The sequence below is a fragment of the Leopardus geoffroyi genome, chromosome D1 (genome assembly GCF_018350155.1).
Source record: "Leopardus geoffroyi isolate Oge1 chromosome D1, O.geoffroyi_Oge1_pat1.0, whole genome shotgun sequence".
In the NCBI taxonomy this organism is placed as follows: domain Eukaryota; kingdom Metazoa; phylum Chordata; class Mammalia; order Carnivora; family Felidae; genus Leopardus; species Leopardus geoffroyi.
In genome coordinates this window covers 96743355-96763994 of record NC_059329.1, presented here as the reverse complement: position 1 = coordinate 96763994, position 20640 = coordinate 96743355, and the positions used below count along the sequence as shown (strand labels likewise).

At 42.2% G+C, this 20640-nt stretch overlaps 1 protein-coding gene across 3 annotated transcripts in view; it reads right to left on the bottom strand.

Moving 5' to 3' along the window:
* Positions 1–20640, bottom strand: part of EXT2 (exostosin glycosyltransferase 2) — a 147768-nt gene that overhangs the window by 63378 nt on the left and 63750 nt on the right. For all 3 annotated transcript variants that reach the window (XM_045485042.1, XM_045485041.1, XM_045485040.1), the window contains exon 8: positions 12071–12202. In XM_045485042.1, coding sequence (XP_045340998.1) covers positions 12071–12202 — 132 coding nt within the window. The remainder of the gene's footprint in view (positions 1–12070; positions 12203–20640) is intronic.

The following is a 20640-nucleotide window of genomic DNA, read 5'->3' as shown; positions in this document are numbered from 1 at the left end:
GTACCAACAGTTCATTTTTGCTTTTAATTCCCTTGCCTTTGGAGATGTGTCAAGTAAGAAATTGCTGCGGCTGAAGTCAGAGAGGTTTTTTCCTGCTTTCTCCTCTAGGGTTTTGATGGTTTCCTGTCTCACATTCTGGTCCTTTATCCCTTGTGAGTTTATTTTTGTGAATGGTGTAAAAAAGTGGTCTAGTTTCATTCTTCTGCATGTTGCTGTCCAGTTCTCCCAGCATCATTTGTTAAAAAGACTGTCTTTTTTCCATTGGATATTCTTTCCTGCTTTGTCAAAGATTAGTTGGCCATACGTTTGTGGGTCTAATTCTGGAGTCTCTATCTATTCCATTGGTCTATGTGTCTGTTTTTGTGCCAATACCATGCTGTCTTGATGATTACAGCTTTGTAGTAGAGGCTAAAGTCTGGGATTGTGACGCCTCCCACTTTGGTTTTCTTCTTCAATATTACTTTGGCTATTTGGGGTCTTTTGTGGTTCCATACAAACTTTAGGATTGCTTGTTCTAGCTTCGAGAAGAATGCTGGTGCAATTTTGATTGGGATTGCATTGCATGTGTAGACTGCTTTGGGTAGTATTGACATTTTAACAATATTTATTCTTCCAATCCATGAGCACGGAATGCTTTTCCATTTCTTTATATCTTCTTCAATTTCCTTCATAAGCTTTCTATAGTTTTCAGCATACAGATCTTGTACATCTTTGGTTAGGTTTATTCCTAGGTATTTTATGATTCCTGGTGCAATTGTGAATGGGATCAGTTTCTTTGTCTTTCTGTTGTTTCATTATTAGTGTATAAGAATGCAACTGATTTCTGTACACTGATTTTGTATCCTGCGACTTTGCTGAATTCATGTATCAGTTCTAGTAGACTTTTGGTGAAGTCTATCGGGTTTTCCATGTATAATATCACGTCATCTGCAAAAAGTGAAAGCTTGACTTCATCTCTGCTAATTTTGATGCCTTTGATTTCCTTTTGTTGTCTGATTGCTGATGCTAGAACTTCCAACACTATGTTAAACAATAGCGGTAAGAGTGGACATCCCTGTCGTGTTCCTGATCTTAGGGGGAAAGTTCTCAGTTTTTCCCCATTGAGGATGATATTAGCCGTGGGCTTTTCATAAATGTCTTTTATGATGTTTAAGTATGTCCCTTCTATCCCGACTTTCTTGAGGGTTTTTTATTGAGAAAGGATGCTGAATTTTGTCAAATGCTTTTTCTGCATCAATTGACAGGATCATATGGTTCTTTTCTTTTCTTTTCTTTTATTAATGTGATGTATCACATTGATTAATTTGTGAATGTTGAACCAGCCTTGCAGCCCAGGAATGAATCCCACTTGATCATGGTGAATAATTCTTTTTATATGCTGTTGAATTTGATTTGCTAGTATTTTACTGAGAATTTTTACATCCATATTCATCAGGGATATTGGCCTGTAGTTCTCTTTTTTGCTGGGTCTCTGTCTGGTTTAGGATCCAACAGAATGGAAAAAGATATTTGCAAGTGACCTATCCGACAAAGGGCTAGTATCCAAAATCTATAAAGAACTCACCAAACTCCACACCCAAAAAACAAATAACCCAGTAAAGAAATGGGCAGAAAAGATGAATAGACACTTCTCTAAAGAAGACATCCAGATGGCCAATAGGCACATGAAAAGATGCTCAACGTCACTCCTCATCAGGGAGATACAAATCAAAACCACACTGAGATACCACCCCACGCCAGTCAGAGCGGCTAAAATGAACAAATCAGGAGACTATAGATGCTGGAGAGGATGTGGAGAAACAGGAACCCTCTTGCACTGCTGGTAGGAATGCAAACTGGTGCAGCCGCTCTGGAAAACAGTGTGGAGGTTCCTCAAAAAATTAAAAATAGAACTACCCCATGACCCAGCAATAGCACCGCTAGGAATTTACCCAAGGGATACAGGAGTGCTGATGCATAGGGGCACTTGTACCCCAATGTTTACAGCATCACTTTTAACAATAGCCAAATTATAAAGAGCCTAAATGTCCATCAACTGATGAATGGATAAAGAAATTGTGGCTTATATACACAATGGAATACTATATATGTTTTCACTCTTATGTGGATCCTGAGAAACTTAACAGAAGACCATGGTGGGGGGGGTGGGAGGGAAAAAAAAAAAACAGTTAGAGAGGGAGGGAGCCAAACCATAAGAGACTATTAAAACCTGAGAACAATCTGAGGGTTGATGGGGGGTGGGAGGGAGGGGAGGGTGGGTGATGGGTATCGAGTAGGGCACCTGTTGGGATGAGCACTGGGTGTTGTATGGAAACCAATTTGACAATAAATTTCATATTAAAAAAAAAAAAAAACAAAGAACTGAAAGAGGAATTCAAAGGACAGAAACAATACAAGGAGCTAAGAAACAAACAAAATCACACTATCTTCAGAGAAGAAAGTACTGTATCCTTGTAACAATAGGAAGCTACAGAAGAAGATTAATTAGAAATCAAGAAAAACTTAGAAATTAAAAGCGAACAAAATTTTAAAAATCAAAAGAAAGGTTAGAAGATAAAATTGAGAAAATATCTAAGAAACTAAAACAAGGGGCGCCTGGGTGGCGCAGTCGGTTAAGCGTCCGACTTCAGCCAGGTCACGATCTCGCGGTCCGTGAGTTCGAGCCCCGCGTCGGGCTCTGGGCTGATGGCTCAGAGCCTGGAGCCTGTTTCCGATTCTGTGTCTCCCTCTCTCTCTGCCCCTCCCCCGTTCATGCTCAGTCTCTCTCTCTGTCCCAAAAATAAATAAACGTCGAAAAAAAAAAAAAAAAAAAAAGAAACTAAAACAAAAAGATCATTGAAATAAAAAGAGATGATAAACAGAACAGAAATGATAAGGAAAACAAGGCTCAATCTAACACATTCATCATTTAGGTAACAGAAGTTCCATAAAGAGAAAAAAGAGAAAAACATGGGAAGAAAAGAATTGGACATATAGAACACAAAACAAAAATTTCTCAGAATTGGACATGAATTTCCAATTAAAAGAACCCAAATCAGTGTCCACTGAACAAAAAAACCACTCATACCAAGGCATATCATAAAATTGGAGAACACAGAATTTCCCAGGATAAAAATGTCACATAAAAGGATCAGGAATTAGAATGACATCTCATTTTCTGAAATTAAAATGGGAAACTTCGAGGACAATGGAACCATCCTTTCAAAATTCAGAAGAAAACCCACCTCAACCAGAAGTCCACACCAGTCCAATTATTAATCAAATGTGAAATAGAATAAATACACTTTCAGACATGCAAATTTATCTCCCAATGGTCTCTCCTCTTCCAGAAACTGTTGGAAAAAATAAACCAAAAAAAAAAAAAAAAAAAAAAAGAGGAAGATGTTAGACCTTGGAAATAAAGAATCCAACAAAGGAGAGAAAAAACAAATTCCCAGAATCATAGTGAACTTAAAATTTAGAATGACTGCTGCACAGGAAACTCCAGGAGCAATCAATCCAGACTGAAGCTTAAGATGAATCACTATAGGAGAAAAGGGAGGGGGTGGGAGGAACGCAGAGAGAGAAAAAAAAAAAAAAAGACAATAAGAAAGAAGGAGACAAACGGAAAGAAAAAAAAAGTAAGAAAAATTTTTTTATGCTTGACCATTTTCCTCTTTTGTTGGAGAACTGAGTAAAAAATCAATTAGTGATAGGAACATTTAAAACTAAGAGGAGGGGCACCTGGGAGGCTCAGTTGGTTAAGTGTCCGGCTTCAGCTCAGGTCATGATCTCGTGGTTTTTGAGTTCAAGCCCCGCATCGGGCTCTGTGCTGACAGCTCTGAGCCTGGAGCCTGCTTGGGATTCTGTGTCTCCCTCTCTCTCTGCCCCTCCCCCACTTGTGCTCTGTCTCTCTTTGTCTCTCAAAAATGAATAAGTGTAATAAAAATTTAAACAATAATAAAAAAAATAATAAAACTAGGAGGAGAAAAAAAAGAGGCAGTTATTAACTCCCTGGAAAATAAAAAGTTGTACACGAAAAAAAGCATAATCATGGTTTACTCTTGGTTCAGTTAAAAACAGTATTTATGGGGCGCCTGGGTGGCTCAGTCGGTTAAGCGCCCGACTTCGGCTCGGGTCATGATTTCGCGGTCTGTGAGTTCGAGCCCTGCGTCGGGCTCTGTGCTGACAGCTCAGAGCCTGGACCCTCTTTCAGATTCTGTGTCTCCCTCTCTCTCTGACCCTCCCCCGTTCATGCTCTGTCTCTCTCTGTCTCAAAAATAAATAAACGTTAAAAAAAAAATTAAAAACAGTCCTAATATATAGTTATTATTTAGTCCTAATAATGCATATTATATATAGTCCTAATAATGCATACAATAAATACTGCTTTAATGAAAAATGGTGATAAAGCCCTAGTGGTAAGATGGGAAAAGTGAAATGTGTAAAGAAAGAGAAGAGAACAAGAGACGAAGTCCTGACCCAAAGGTAGTAAAAATATAATGTCTATGATTGAGAAATTAAAAAAAAAAAACAGCATTGTAAGCATTTTGGGGGAGATGGGAAGATTAAATCCCAGAGGAAAGCTGAGAGTTGAGAGCAGTTGCCCCTTGGGACAAACTGTGTTGCCTCAATTTTAGTTATATGCTTTATTTTACTATTTTAATTTTTAAACCATACATGTTGGTGGCAGTGCAAACTGGTGCAGCCACTCTGGAAAACAGTATGGAGGCTCCTCAAAAAGTTAAAAATAGAACTACCCTGAGTCTCAGCAACTGCACTACTAGGCATCTATCCAAAGGATACAAAAACGCTGATTCAAAGGGGCACATGCACCCCAATATTTACAGCAGTGCCATCAAAAATAGCCAAATCATGGAAAGAGCCCAAATGTCCATCAACTGATGAATGGATAACGATATGGTATGTGTGTATAATGGAATATGTATAATGGAATATTCCTCAGTAATCAAAAAGAATGAAGTCTTGCCATTTACAACAACGTGGATGGCACTAGAGTGTATTATGCTAAGCAAAATAAGTAAAAAAAAGAAGACAAATATCATATGATTTCACTCATATGTCAAATTTAAGAAACAGATGAACACAGGGGAAGGGAAGGAAAAATAAGATAAAAACGGAGGCAAACCATAAGAGGCTCTTAAATACAGAGAACAAACTGAGGGTTGCTGGAGGGCAGGTGGGTGGGGGGATGGGCTAAATGCCTGATGGGCAATGGTGTTATATGTAAGTGATGAATCAGTAAATTCTACTCCTGAAACCAATAATACGCTATATGTTAACTAACTTGAATTTAAAGTAAGAAAAAAAAAAAAGTAAAATAAAGAAATATAGTTGAGATAAAAAAAAAGAAAACCAAACATCAACAATCAACCTCTCTTTTAAGCAATGGGGAAATTTTTCTACTCTGCAGCTGTAACAACCCACTTATTAAGAAATTACACTCAAATATTCATTAATTGGCAGGCATGTAACTACCAAAGGATAGTAGAAATGAAAACAAAAAAAAAAAATCATTATCCTGATGTTATAATACCCAGCAACTCTAGTTTCCTGGTAACTTCTGCTGCTGAATCATTTAAGCAGACATCAAGAGAGAACTAAAGTGGCCCCCCAAAAAGGGGAAAGGGAATCTGTGCTAATAACTGATCGCTAGGACATGTGCCAAGGATGACTGTGCCAAAACATTCAGTATGTTCTTAATCTGCTGTCAGATCAAGCTTCCACGGACTCTGAAAAACCATTCTAGTCACCACCCTCCTCCTACCAGCTGTGTGATGTAAAGAAGCAGTCAGGTTTGGATTCATGAAAGCAAGAGCCAGAAAAATGGACTCTACGAAGGCAATGGAGGTAGGACTGCATCCAGGGAAACGGTGTGAGTCGATTCACCCACCACCACCACTGCAGCTGCCATACAGGTGCGTGCTCCACAGGTATACAAGCCTCTATTAGGAAGGATCTAGGGTGTTCATGCAAAAGACCTAACTGACACAATCATCTTAGCCACATCCCCAGGCTCATCTCTTCAGATTGCTTACACGTCCTCTCCGTCTGGATCCGGCTTGTGACCTCATCTTTCCCATCTTTACCTGACCATCAGCCAAGTTCTTTGCTTGGCGCCCCAGATTAAGCTCTTGGGACCTTATGCATCTGTCCATCACAGACCTAACTCGGCTTTCTTTATTCCCTGGCTACTGATGATCTGAGACTTTCTAGCTTGTTTCCATGGAAGTCACTACAGATACGAAACAGCTCAGTGGCAAAGTCTACACACGGGAAGGTTTGAATTCCTAGTAGTGTACTGGACCCCTTGTGCAACTGTGATCCTACAAATGTGATACCTCTAAAAACAAGACTTCAAAAAACCTACGTGTACTTAAAATTTCAAGCTTAAATTTCTAAATTCCATACATACTTTAGTCCATATCTAGGCAGTGGGAGGAAGGAGGGGGAGAATAAGCCCAGGAGGCCTCCTGGGGGCAGGGTAGGCTTTCAAATTCCAGAGAAACATTCCACAACCTGGAAGTTCAAGGGCACTGAGCAGAGTTAAACAGACTGTTAACATCATATCTCTTCAACTCAGAGCTCTGTTTCATGCATGTGAGCTGGCGCTTCTTCAGCTTGCCGAGTGATTTACTGCTTGGTAGCGTTTATAGCGAGTGATATTTTCAACTGCTCGTACAACCACAACATTGGTGAGTGGGGGCTGCAGCCTGGACATCTCAGTGCGGCCAGCCCGGGCTACCTCATGTGGCTCAGATAGATGCAGTCTGAACTGTCTCTGGATGCTTCGGATCCAGGCCCAAGGAGTCCAGAGGAGGCACTGGATAGGATAGGGAGAGTCTTCCTCTCCAGTGGGTGAGTCAGGACACACACAGTGCGTCAACTCCACATTAAAGTGGGGTCCCTGGACTAGCAATATCAACACCATCTGGAAACTTGCTAGAGATGCAAGTTCCAGGACCCCGCCCAGACCTACTCAATCTGTCACTTGGGCTAGAGTGGCAGCAGTCTGTGTTTTAGAAGAAGCTTTCTAGGAGAAAGACTGCACTCACCTCCTTAAGGCCTTACGGGGCTACGGCAGGCTCTGCCATCTTTTAGCCACAACTCTGATTCCTGCTCCTCAAGGGCGAAAAGTACCAATCAAGGACGCTGATGCACAAGCCCCCTCTGCCGGTCCCTTGCTGAGGCTCGGACACGAGGCTCGTAGAAGTCCAGCCAAGCACATGATCCTCATCTGAAGTCTTGCTCGCAGCTAAGTCGCCCCTCTGGCTAGATTTCACAGGAAAAAGCTCTTGTTTTTCAACCTCACTCTTATGCTGGATACAATAATCCATTTGAAGTCATTTTCGTATTTTTCTCATCAATTTTTGTCAAAGGCCATGGGACTGTAGCTAGCTCTCCTTTCTGCTCTAGGGCCAGTAGAGCCAGTGCGGAAGAGGGGATAACCTGCGGTCTCTCTGTTAGCGTTTCCTAGGATGGCAAATTTGAAAAACACGAAGTGTCTGTCTAAAGGGACTGGGTAAGTAAGGTTACGACTTACTGATAAAGGTGGGGTACAGTCTTTCAAGTCACGTCGTAGAAACATGACCTAGGAAAATACTGCACTCTCGAACATGACTTGAGGGCCATAATATCTTGAATTTTTAAAAAACTGTCACCGAGAGGATATGGTTTTGGTCACACATGTCAGAAACCCAAAATTCACAGTTGTTGGCCGACTGCGTCCCCAGAGCACATGGAATGCTCACTTGCTGGTCTCTGTCTGCCAGACATGCTCACATTTGGCAAAGAACCAGAGTTAAGGCAGGAGAGGGTGTCTGAGGAACACCACCCCCCACCCTGCCCCTCCACTCCACAGGCGAGGCCCAGATGTACGGATGAGGCCTGCCACAGGCAAGACCAGAAATGACACTAATGTTACAAGTGATGCAGGTGTGGAGTATTTGGGAAGATGATAAAGTTTTGCTGATATCTGCAAAAAAGGGGAGAAAGATTGAAAAAGCATATGGAAAGACCAAAAAGGCAGGGAAATACAGACAGCCTTGCCATGAGGAGCTAAGAAAATCATTGGTAAAATAAAACTTGTTGTGCTCTTGTAAGGAAGCTTAACTTGGTGAGAAATTCCTTCCAAAGAGGAGAATGAAAACAAAGTGCCAATCTCTCCAAACCAGATACATCTGCTGCTTTAAAGTTATGCTCAAGAATTATTTTGTCAAACTTGTTCAAGTTTCGAGAGTGTGGCACGACGTGGATGATATAACATACCTCCTACCTAGCTAAAGATAAAAGTGGCAAATGTGTCATCTGGTGACAGAAACACTTGGTTTCTACAAGGCCACCCCTCGCTATCTTTATCACACACACACACACACACACACACACACACACACACAGGTGGTTGTTGTTGTTGTTGTTGTTGTTGTTTACATTCAACTAAGGCAGTAACATCTGGCAAAACAGGACTCTGCTCTCACTCTTTCCTCTCTGGCCTGAGCAAGTTCAGTGCATGGCTGGCTGGAGGCCCGGACAGCGTATCTTTGAAAACACCAGACCATCCCTTGATTTACTGACCAAGATGCACACCTCCTCCCACCTCGTGGTGTCTGATATTGTAAATTTGATGGAATCTAGACAGGAGACTCCCCTGCAGGTTGGGCTCATAGAAATCACATCTAGAGTAGGTTAAATATTTCCAAAGGGGAGGGGAAAAGTTAGCTATAAATAAATCAGTACTACTCAGACCTCCTGTCAGTTGCCTTTGCTGAAAACGCAGAAATGTACAACCCACTGCTTTAAATCAGGGCTCTCATCACCTGAGCTCCTAGAAATGTGGTGAGCACTAAATTCCCCTAAAAAGAACTGTTTAAGAAGTAAAAAAAAAAAAAAAAAAATTGATCATATTTTCCAGTTGCATATCCAGATTTAAGCTTTTTATACTTACATTCTTTCCCAAATTGATAGTCCAGCACTATGACCATTTTGTCCTCCATTAAAACACAAGTATTTCAAAACTACAAATTTTCATGTACTACTTTCCCCTGGCCCAACAGTCTTATGAAAAACAGAGAATCAAAATTGCAACCATTTATTCTCATTGGACTTTTTCTTAGAGTTTTAGATTAAAAGTACAGAAATAAAGTCCCACTCTTTCCACACCTTCTGGTTGGGTCATGACACCCCACCTGTATGATTCTCCTGTAGAGGAACAGGGTGGTATTCTTCGTCTCAAGCTGATGCCATTGAGTTGGAATAGTAGAAATGTTTCAGCCCAGAGGAGGCCCAATGGCACCTACAAAACTCCGTAAGAATTCAAGATCATCAGAAGACCTGGGTTCTCACTTGTTTATGCAACTTGCCAATTATATGACCCCAGCCAAGTCATTACACATTGTGACATTCATTATGTCCACTTAATAGAAGGGAAAGAATATATCAGTTTTCCCATCTTCTCAACAGGGTTTAGGTCAAATGAAACAATGGATGCCACATCAGCATGTGAGTAAGCCCTAGATGGCTCATGTCCTGGGATCCCAATGTCCCTCCTTTCCTCCCTCCCTCCTTTATACATCAAGGGCCTCCTGTCTGAATTAACTTGTCCTAGGTATTACAAGAAATACCAAGATAACTCAGAAATTCCGTTAAGAAGCTTAAAACTCTACGGGAAATTATGCTTCTATGCGTGTTAAAAGGCAGGAAAGAAATACAGAAATATGCTCTAAGAGTTACAAGGAGGAAAGATTACTTTCTATTTAAGGGGTCTAGGAAAACCTCATGGAGGGAGAGGTATATGAGCAGGTCACTGAAATTTGGATAAAATATGGACACTTGGAGGTAATGGTGGAGAAAGGCATCTCAAAGGCACAAAGAAGGAAAAGCATGGATCATACACAAGAAGGACAAGGTTGTGTTGGCAGAAACCCAGAACTCCCTAAAGGGGAACAGAAGGGAATAAAACCGGAAAGGCAGGCTGGAGCCAGACTGGAAGGCCCTGCAGTCAGACTGAGTTTGGACTCGAGCAGCACGCTTGCCCGCAACCTCCATGTGCCCACACTCCCTATCTGGATAAAATACCCCGTATGCCTCACTCTCCCTAACTGCTCTCATTCACCAGCCAGTTAGCATAGCCAGTTCTTCCTGTGGTCCCTCAAACTGCCCCCTACTAATTCTCACCTGGATTCCTTAAATAGGCCCCTGCCTCTGCTCTCGACCCATCCCACTGCGAGGGATCCGTTCTCCACACTGATGTCTGATTGACCCAAAATACAATCTCCCCACTTTACTTCCCAGCTTAAATAACACCCACAGATAACAGGCCAACACCTCCATGACATTTGAGGTGTTCTGTGACTGGGGCCCTCTCCAGGCTTCATCTTTGGCCTCTCCCTCGTGAGCCTCTGCCAGTCCTGCCACACTGACCTCCTTGCAGTTCCTTAAACCCACATGTTCTCCAGCGCCTCTGAACCTCTGGATCTGCTGTTCCTTCTGCATGGGACCAATATCCCCCCTTTCTCGGACTAGATAACACCTCCTTTCTCTTTTAACACTCAGATCATCAATTAGCATTGTGCTGAATGTACTAGCCAACGTGTTTAGATAAAAAAAAATAATAATAATAACCATAAAAGGTTTAAGTGTTGGGAAAAAGAGGGAAAGTCAGCATTTGCACATATGATTGCAGATTTAGAAAACAAGAGAATCAACTAAATAAAAGTGAAAAAATTGTAGAACTCAGTAAAAGAATACTTAACAAAATTTTTATAAAAAAACAATAATGTGTCTTTATACAATGGTAACTAGTTAGAAACTATAATATCAGAAAGTATTCCTTTATAGAGAATAAGAAAGGTAAAATTAGAAAAAATTAATCAGCAATTGTGAAGAACTGATATAAAGAAAACTTTAAAATTCTGGTGCGCCTGGGTGGCTCAGTTGTTTAAGCATCCGACTTCGGCTCAGGTCACAATCTCATGGTTCACGAGTTCGAGCCCTGCATCAGGCTCTGCACTGACAGCTCAGAGCCTGGAGCCTGCTTTGGATTCTGTGTCTCCCTCTCTCTCTGCCCCTCCCCACTCATACTCTGTCTCTGTCTCTGTCTCTCTCTCTCAAAAATAAATAAAACACTTAAAAAAAAATTTTTTAAGAAAACTTTAAAATTCAACTAGAAAGATAAATCTTGCTTCCAGATAGCAAGACCCATTGTGGTGTAAACTCCCCAAAGGCATGGATCTTCTCTGCTTTGTTCACTGATACACTTCAAGTACCAAGAACACTGTTTAGAAGGTAAATACCTTCAGTAAATACCTACTGAATGAATAAATGCCTAAAACGATCTAAAAATTCCATGTGACCAACAAAATACAAATAGGATCTATATTTATATTCTGGGAGAAACTAACAGACATATCAACCTTCCACTTGAAAAATACACACACGTAAGATCATTTTTTACCTAGCGGATGAGCACAGATTCAAGCATTCAGGGTTACGGAAGGCAGGGAGAGCCCAAATAACCAAAATGTTGTCGGTAGAAGTATTAACCGGCACAGTCTTTTGAAAGGACAATCGTGAGCAAGTTTTGACTGTGGCAATCCATAATGTCTCTAGATCGCTTTTGCTGATTATTTTCCTCACACAGTGATGGCAGTGCTGATTGAAATCATCCATGCAAAGCACTTAGCACTGTCCCTGGCAGAGACTAAGCATTCAAAATATAAGCTATTATTATTACGCTGCCTATAGAATCTTTTCCAGAGTTCTACGCACTATAACTGCAAAAGTCATCGGGAAGCATTTGATTTCCAACGAGAGCCAGGCCTCCCCATTTACCTCTGCAATAAATAAGCACACCGTCTTCCTAACCACATTGAAAACAAACTAGAAGCTGCTGCTTCTGTATTTCTGACTTTTGTTATCACTTCAGAATTAGGCTGACTTTGTCAGACCCCAAGCACAGCCTCATCTTAGATAGCTAGAATTTAAATAATCTTTACAAACTCAGGACGTCTTTCTTTGTCCCATCTTGACATCTGGACCATGGCTGACATGGTTAGCAGCGGAATTCACTCACCACAGTGGGGGGGTCATTCCATTCTTCATAGGAGAGGGCAGCATATGGATATATGCGGTCATTGATGATCTGCAGAGTGGCCAGGGCAATGGCTTTAATTGACTGGAAGTACGCTTCCCAGAACCACCGTGCCTGTAAAGAAAACAACACTGAATTAAGTAAGCAAGCGAGACAGAGTGAAGAACTAGATGCTCCATCACAGCCACCTCTGGGTCTGGGTAATTCCTTTATTCCCAAAGGGAAAGAGCCTACAGCAAACGTTCCCTGCTGTTCAAGCCAGCTGCAGCAGAACAGTGCTGGAATAGTTTATCAAATACAGTCAAAACAGTGTAAGCAAGTCAAGTGCACACTGGATTCAATCTGAATATAAGAGAAACTATGTCCGATGATAGCAACACATTATAGCAGAACAAGTTATAGTCCTTTTTTAGATAAAGTGTACAAACCTTAAAGTTTACAATTCAATGATTTTTTAGGTATGTACATACTCTTACAACTACTACCCATATAAAGGTATAGAACATTCCAGCAACCCCAGAAGATTCCCTCATGCTTCCCAGGCACTTTCTCAATCATCCGAGAGTAATCATTATTCTGATTTCTATTGTGCCTGCTACTGAACTTCATACAAATGGAATCAAAACAGTACTTATTCTCTTGTGCCTGGTTTCTTTTGTCAACAGTTAGAACATTTAAGTCAGATTTTGCTGCCAAGGTTATGCTGGCCTCATAAAATGTTGAAAGTGTTCCTTCTTTTTCTATTCCCAGAGAAATTTAATGCAAGGTTGGCATTATTTCTTTCTTGAAAGGTTTAGAAGAATTCACCTAAAAGCCATCTGGGCTAGGTGTTTTTTGGTGTGTGAGGGTTTTAAATCATGATTAGTCCTCTTTCATCCACACAGGATTATGCGTATTTTAATGAGTGTCGGCTTCAAAAGTAGTATTTTTCAAGAAACGTGTTCATCTAAGTTGTTAAATTTATTGCACTAAATCTATTCAATGCGTTGTAGAATTTGCAGTAATATACCACTTTTCATTCCTCATGTTGATAATCTGTGTCTTCTCTTTGCATTTCCTCTTACCAGAGGTTTATCAACTTTATTAATCTCTTCAAAAAACCAATGTTTGGTTTTGCTGATTTTCTTTATCATACTTTTTTTTTCTTATCTTTCTATCTTGTCTGCTCTTATTTTTATTCCCTTTCTTCTATTTGGGGGGACTTTAATTCATCTTGCATTTAGCTTCTTTTTTAAATTTTTTAAAATATTTATTTTTTTTTTAATTTTTTAATTTTTTTAAATGTTTATTTTTGAGAGACAGACAGAATGCAAGTGGGTTGGGGCAGAGAGAGAGGGAGGCACAGAATCTGAAGCAGGCTCCAGGCTCCAAGCTGTCAGCACAGAGCCTGACGCGGGGCTTGAACTCATGAGCTGTGAGATCATGACCTGAGCTGAAGTCGGATGCTCAACCGACTGAGCCACCCAGGTGCCCCTAAAATATTTATTTTTGAGAGAGAGAGAAAGAGAGCACAAGCACGAGCAGGGGAGGGGCACAAAAAGAGAGGGAGACACAGAATCTGAAGCTGGCTCCAGGCTCCGAGCTGTCAGAGAAGAGCCCGATGCGGGGCTTGAACTCACGGACTGCGAGATCATGACCAGAGACGAAGTCAGATGCTTAACCGGCTGAGCCACCCAGGTGCCCTGCATTTAGCTTGAGATTGGAGTTTAGATTGCTGATTTTAATCTTTCTTTCTATGCATTTCTAATATATGCATTTAAAGCTATAAATGTACCTCTATGCATTATTTTAAATGCATCCTACAAAATTGTATGTCATTTTCATTAAAAATGAACTTTTTAGAAGTATACCGTTTAATCTCCAAACATTTTGGGATTTTCTATTTATCTTTCTGTTACTGACTTCTACTTTGATTGCACTATAGTCTGAGAGCATGTGTTATTTCAAAACTTTGCCCTCTGTCTTCAGCTTACAATAGTTCGCCTATAATGTACCTAGGTGTGGCTCATGGTATTAACCCCACTGAGGTTAGAGCTTCTTCACCCTGTGGTTTGATGTCTTTCACTAGTTTTAGAAAAACCTTAGCCAATATTTCTTTAAATATTGGTTCTATCACACTCTCTTCTAGGACTCCAGATATATAGACAGAAATGTCTTCACCATGCCCCATAGGTTTCTTATTCTCTTTTCTGTGCTGCAATCTGGGTATTTTCTGCTAATTTTTCTCCTGGTCTAATAATCCTCTGTCCTGTGTGTGTGTGTGTGTGTGTGAGTGTGTGTGTGTCTATACTGCTATCATACCCATATATTCACTTCTCCATTTAGTTCATATGTTTTTCAGTTACAGAATTTCCATTCGACTTTTTAAAAAGTAGATTTCATATCTTTGTTGCAATTCTCTTATTTTTTGAGCATAGTTCCTGATTGGTAACCCCAACATCTGAATCACCTGTGGGTCTCTTTCTACTATCTGTATTTACTCTTCGTTTTGGTCATCTGGTTTCCATTTCCAATGTACCTCTTAATTTTTTTATTGGACACCAAACATTCTATATTAAAAACTGTAGCGGTTCTGGATGTACCAAATTATCTTCCTCCTAAGAGTGTAACATTTCTTCTGGAGGGCACAGCGAATGCAGTCAGCCCACTTTAATCCTATCAGTGGGTGACTTTACCTTTTGTTAGGGCTAACTTTTCCTGGCTTTCCCTTTCTCTTGTAGTGGGGCCCTTTGGGGCCTTCAAGTAAAGCCTGGAGTGTCCACCAGGTCCCCTGTATCTTGGCAGCCTGGGACACCAAGCTCCATCTCACCAGTACTATATATGGCGGCTGGGATGTTTGCACAGCTTGTCAGGCTCCCAGATGCTTCTTTCTGCAGGGATTCTTACAGTCTTGCTCTGCTCACCTCAGGAGTTGGCAGACACTTCAAGGGAAGGCCACATGCCCAATTTTTGCTTACTTCCTGCGGTTCCCGTCTTCCAGGGATTTTGTCCTTCATGTCCCCGACACTTTGGGGTACCCCTAATTCCAACCTCTCGGCCCTAGGGGGCTGCTGCTTTCTGCTCAGACTCCAGATGTACAGACTGTGAATTAGAAAGTGCCCTCAGGGAAAAAGCTCAAGGGAACATGCCGCCCAGCGTGAGTCCCTTCCTCCAGGAGCCACAGTCCCTCAAGAACTGACTGTGCTGATGGCTCTCCAATGCCTCTCAACTGTTGCTCTATCTATTTTAATAAGCTTTGATACTTCTTTTTCTTTTCCTAGGAGGAGGGTTACTCTAATACTAGCTACTCTGTCACAGCCCAATGTGGCTTTTTGAAAGAAGACAGTTTTCTCGTCCAAGCAGAGTTCAGATTCAGTCCCCAAGAAAGCAAGACGCTGGTCTATGTGACCCGTCCAGCTTCATTCAGACTTGTGATTCCACTCGGAATCAGAGGCCATGAGGAGTTCTGCAAGAGAGGGGACATTTGAAAATGGGACAAGAGAAATTCGAAAGACAACTAAAGCAGGTAGAAGAAAAAGATACTTTCTAGTCTACACCTGCTGACTTTTGTTCTGTTTCCCAGTCAGTGCTCCAATAATTAAGGAAAGTATATGATGACTACTCTCTCCACTAAGTATAAGAATGAAGCAAAGCCTCACAAAGAGAATTTCTGTTACTCAAAGAAAAGCTGACACAGGTTTAGCTACCAAGGGCACCTGGCTTATGCTGTCCTGTAGTCTGCCATCTGGGTAAGCCTCGTGGCTGGCTGGCTGCCTGCCACTGCTTCTTAGATATACCCTACTCACTCCAATTTCATTCCTGCTTAGTCATGTTACTGCTGTCCTGCCCATCATCCAGTCAAAATATTTACATTTTATGAGACCTGAAAGAATCCATCTTCCCTGGGAAACCTTCACTGATCACCCCAAACACCAACAATCTCTCCTTACCATGAAATCCCACAGCACTTATAGCCGTTACCTTACAGGTTGTTTCTGCTATATTCTATTCTAGAATGGTCTTCCTGTTATTTCAGATGATAGCTTTTCTCTCCCCAGCTAGACTATGAGTTCCTTGTAGGTGTGAGGATGTCTGACCTGCTGCAAAGCACTTTGGTAGGCATGATCTCATTTGCTGTTTATAACCAGCATGTCACTTATCTGCGGCAGTTTCCTCTTCTATGTGAGGAAACCAAGATCCAAAGATGTTAAGTGGTAGAGTCACAACTCAAGCCCAGGACTTTTCCCACCCTGTTCTAGAGTATAAGGAGTACCAGCCACACTAAGTTTTAGGAGACGATCCTTTCTCAAGAAACTGAAAGGTGTGAAAATTCACTAAGAAGCATGAGCCCGCACAAAAACACACACATCTTAAATATTCACCTCCTTTTCTACCCCAACAAGTCCATTAAGTATTCTTTCATTTTATTTATTTATTTATTTATTTATTTATTTTTTACGTTTATTTATTTTTGGGACAGAGAGAGACAGAGCATGAACGGGGGAGGGGCAGAGAGAGAGGGAGACACAGAATCGGAAACAGGCTCCAGGCTCTGAGCCATCAGCCCAGAGCCCGACGCGGGACTCGAACTCACGGACCGCGAGATCGTGACCTGGCTGAAGTCGGACGCTTAACCGACTGCGCCACCCAGGCGCCCCAGTATTCTTTCATTTTAAATCGCACTCAAATTAAACCACACTCAAACGTAAGCATTCCAAAGCTTTATGTTCCCATTCAATCACAGTGGAGGCGGTAGCCTTTGGGATTTACAGGAAACAATGATCGGTAACAAATCCATCTAGCATACCAGCCAAAGGCACAACCATAGGACAAAGCTTCTAATTTAAGATGTCTCAAATCATCTCGTCCTGTCCACCAAATTGTAGTTCACTCAGAAAGGAAGCAAGCTTTGCACATAATCATAGCTCAAGTGTCTCAGCCTGAGGATAAGTGAACTTCTCAGGCTTAATTATTTCTGCAGGACCTCGGTAACACCTTGTAGTATTTAGAAGGCATTATAATTTATGGCCCCTCCAGGACTCAGTATCAGCCACTTGTCAGCAGAGGGGAAGGAGTTTTCAGCTATGCTGGCAATGCTCCCATTCAGTAAGCAAATGCTTATTATGTTTTGGTTTCCTTTTTTCCCCCAAAACAGGGGCCACATTTATCACTACCCGAAAAGTTAAATGAGGGTCTCTTCAGCATCTATGCAAATTTCTCAGTCACTTAAGCCGTGGGAGCTGCACAGTTGGAAGAGTTAAGTCACAGAGGCATTGGTCATACCAACGTAATCTCGGACAAAGCATCTAACCTTTCTTCATTATACATATGCCTCCGTAATTTTATAAAACATGCAGATTTCAAAGCATAAGAACTACAAAGTTCTTACGACGCTTCCAATCCTGAGAATTACAAAGTTCCTACAGATCTGGAATTGGACCCACTTAAAACTATCATAAGTATCAAATTAAAATTGCTACCTCGGTTTATACATCAGCTAAATGTGATTAATTGCTTTGATTTTCAGTAACATAAAGCCACCAGGATGAGCAATAACCAGTGTTTAAAGGAAGCCAGTGCAGCACTGTTGAAAAGCCATGGCCATGAGCACAATTCAAGTTACTTAACCTCCGTTTTTTCTGCATCCGTAAGACAGAAAGCATACCACCTAGGTCAGGAAGCCGTAAAGATTCGATGATGTTTACAAAGCTCCTCACTGGGTACTAGTGCAGAACAGACAACTGGAAACTGTTGGCTCTGTCCTCAACACTCCCACCCGTCCTGTTCCCTCAGGGTCTTTGTCACTTACATTAGAATACATTCCACACCGTTTTGGAGTGAGAACGCGGGGAGGGGAAGAGGAGTGACAGAACGGGACCCCAGTGTCACACTCCACTCATCTCAATTCTTGAAGGCAGTGAAGAAATCCACCATATCAGAGAGTCAGAAATAATAAAAACACATCACATGGGAGTGACAGAACTTTATACTGAAAAGTACAGCCATTAACACGTCCCTTCTAGCTTAACCTCCAAGCTTCCAAGGAAGAAGACAGTCCTTCTCCAGAAACTGGGAGAGAGGGAACACATCCGGCTTTGCTCACCACGAAGTCCCCACCTTCGGCACGGTGCCTGTCAAAGAGGAAGCAGGCACACACTTGCCGGAAGACTGAACCCACCTGGCACCAACCCTGAGGCCCAAGGCAGCATGGGGACTACAGGTACCTCATGGAAATCTCCAAACCTTGTAAGTGCCAAGCCATCATTTAATAAGAATGATCACATCTTGTATACAGAATTTTAAAAGGTGAGACATGGGGGATGTGGATTTGAGGGAAAAGAAGGCAAATCCATTCCTAGCTGGGACATCAAGGCAGAAACAGGACTAACAGTGTCCCACACATTATGCTTAGTGTAGACTATATAGACTAGGTATAGACCATGAGGGAGATAAACAGTTTTAAAACTATGCCATGGAGGGGCGCCTGGGTAGCTCAGTCAGTTAAATGACCGACTTCAGCTCAGGTCATGATCTCACAGTTTGTGAGTTCGTGCCTCGCATCAGGCTCTGCGCTGACAGCTCAGTGCCTGGAGCCTGCTTCGGATTCTGTGTCTCCCTCTCTCTACCTCTCCCCCTCGCCGGCTCATGCTCTGTCTCTCTCAAAACTAAATAAACATTAAAAAAAAATTTTTTTTTTAAAAACTATGCCATGTAAGTTTGCTACCTAGGAGTGGTCGGGATAGCTAACTGTGCAAAGTTTATGTAGAAGAACCCCTCAATTACCCCAAAGTGGTCCAAGAGCATCTTCACCCCAAAAGTACAACAATGGCTCTCAGTGCCTTCTCAGTAACCAGCCAACTCTGAACGGTCCTTTTCATCAGAACCTCCAGAATGTGACCCATGTTGATGGCTTCGTTCTAGTATACTGGAGTTTTCTAATGAAAACCACACGCACACAAAACAAACAACAAATCAGCCGGTTTTGCTTCTGTCCCGAATTCCAAGTGATAATGCTGTCCAAACACCCAACAACAGCAGGTACCTATGGATCAGAACTTGTCCGGATACTGCTCTATTCCCCTGCCCCCAATCCACTGGGTGGTCACAACATAAAGTATTTGCTTCCGTTTAAGAGGTAGAAAGCCACAAGAACACAGACTCCACCATAACAATGAGAAAACACAACCAATAACCCACCAACATCATAACTTGTTTTAGGCCCATCAGAAGGCTGTGGTCATAAGGCAATCAGGGAATTCGGATTTCAAAGGGTGACAAGCTCCTCTAGGAAAGATGGGACAAATTATTCCAGCTTCGGAAGATCACAGAAGGTAGAGATGCTGCAGTAAAAGCCACCAAAGAAAACAGCTAAAGTATTAATGAATTCTTAAAAAGTGTCGGCTAGCAGGACTGCTGGGAAGCTCTAGGCACAAGGGGAGTCAGCAATCCCTTGCAAGCTCTTTGCTGCTGGATGTTCCTGAGAAGGACTGCGGCCGGGAAGGAAATCAAAGAGAGGCCGCCCCAGTGGCACACAGGCACACACTCTGCCCATTTCCTGGACTTCTTTTCATCCAAAGCAAAGCCTTAAAGGGCTGGGGGAGGAGCAGGAAGCCCTCCCATACTCCAGATACAATCACAGACGTACTGGCTGTGGGGCAGGTGTGGAAAGGCAGCCAGCCACCGGGGCTGGGTAGGAACCCTTTCAGCTCCCTCCAGACCACCACTGAGGGAGAGGGCAAAGCAGAAGCCTCGGCCCCCACGGGAGGGGTAGGAAACTCTCTCTAACCCGAGACCTCTCCCAGGTACGGAAGAAAATAGGGCTTCCAAAGGGAGGAGGAGCAGAACCTGAGAAGCCCCACCTCTAACACCCTGGCAAACGTGTCTGCTCAAGACTACCACTGGACCGGGAGAAGGGAGAATCCCACCGTCCCCACCGTTAGCCCAGCACCACATACAAGCAATGGGAGTCCGTTGCTGAGGGCACAGGCAGGCAGGGCCTGCTCAAAGCAGAGGGTGAGGCTAACTCTGAGGAAAACCTCAGTACACTGGCCCACACTGAGAACAAGGCAGCGGCTGGCCACCGGCAACATCTGAGGTCGAGGTGTGTGAAGGCGAGCCAGGCAGCAGAAAACCCAAACGCGGCCTGTTATACACTAGGCCCGTCCGCCTCATGCCCACTTCTGAATATGACATCTACTTTAGGGTGTTTTTACTACACAGTATCCATCATCCAATCAAAATTTACCAGAAAACAATCCACTGTCATGATATAAAGCTGCCAATAGAACCAGACCAAAGATGACCAAGCTGTTGTGGAATTATTACACAAGAACTTTAAGATAACTACAATTAATACGTTACAGAATCTGGGGAAGAAGGGAGACAACTTGCGTCAACAGACGGGAATATTCAATAGAGAAATGGAAACTATACAAAAATGACCAAATGAAAGGCCAGAAGTAAAAATGTAGTATAAATGAAGAATTCCTTCAACCAGCTTATCAGCCCACTGGAAACAGGAGGGGAAAAGAACAGCGAACTTGAAAATGGAGAATTATCCAAACTGAAATGCA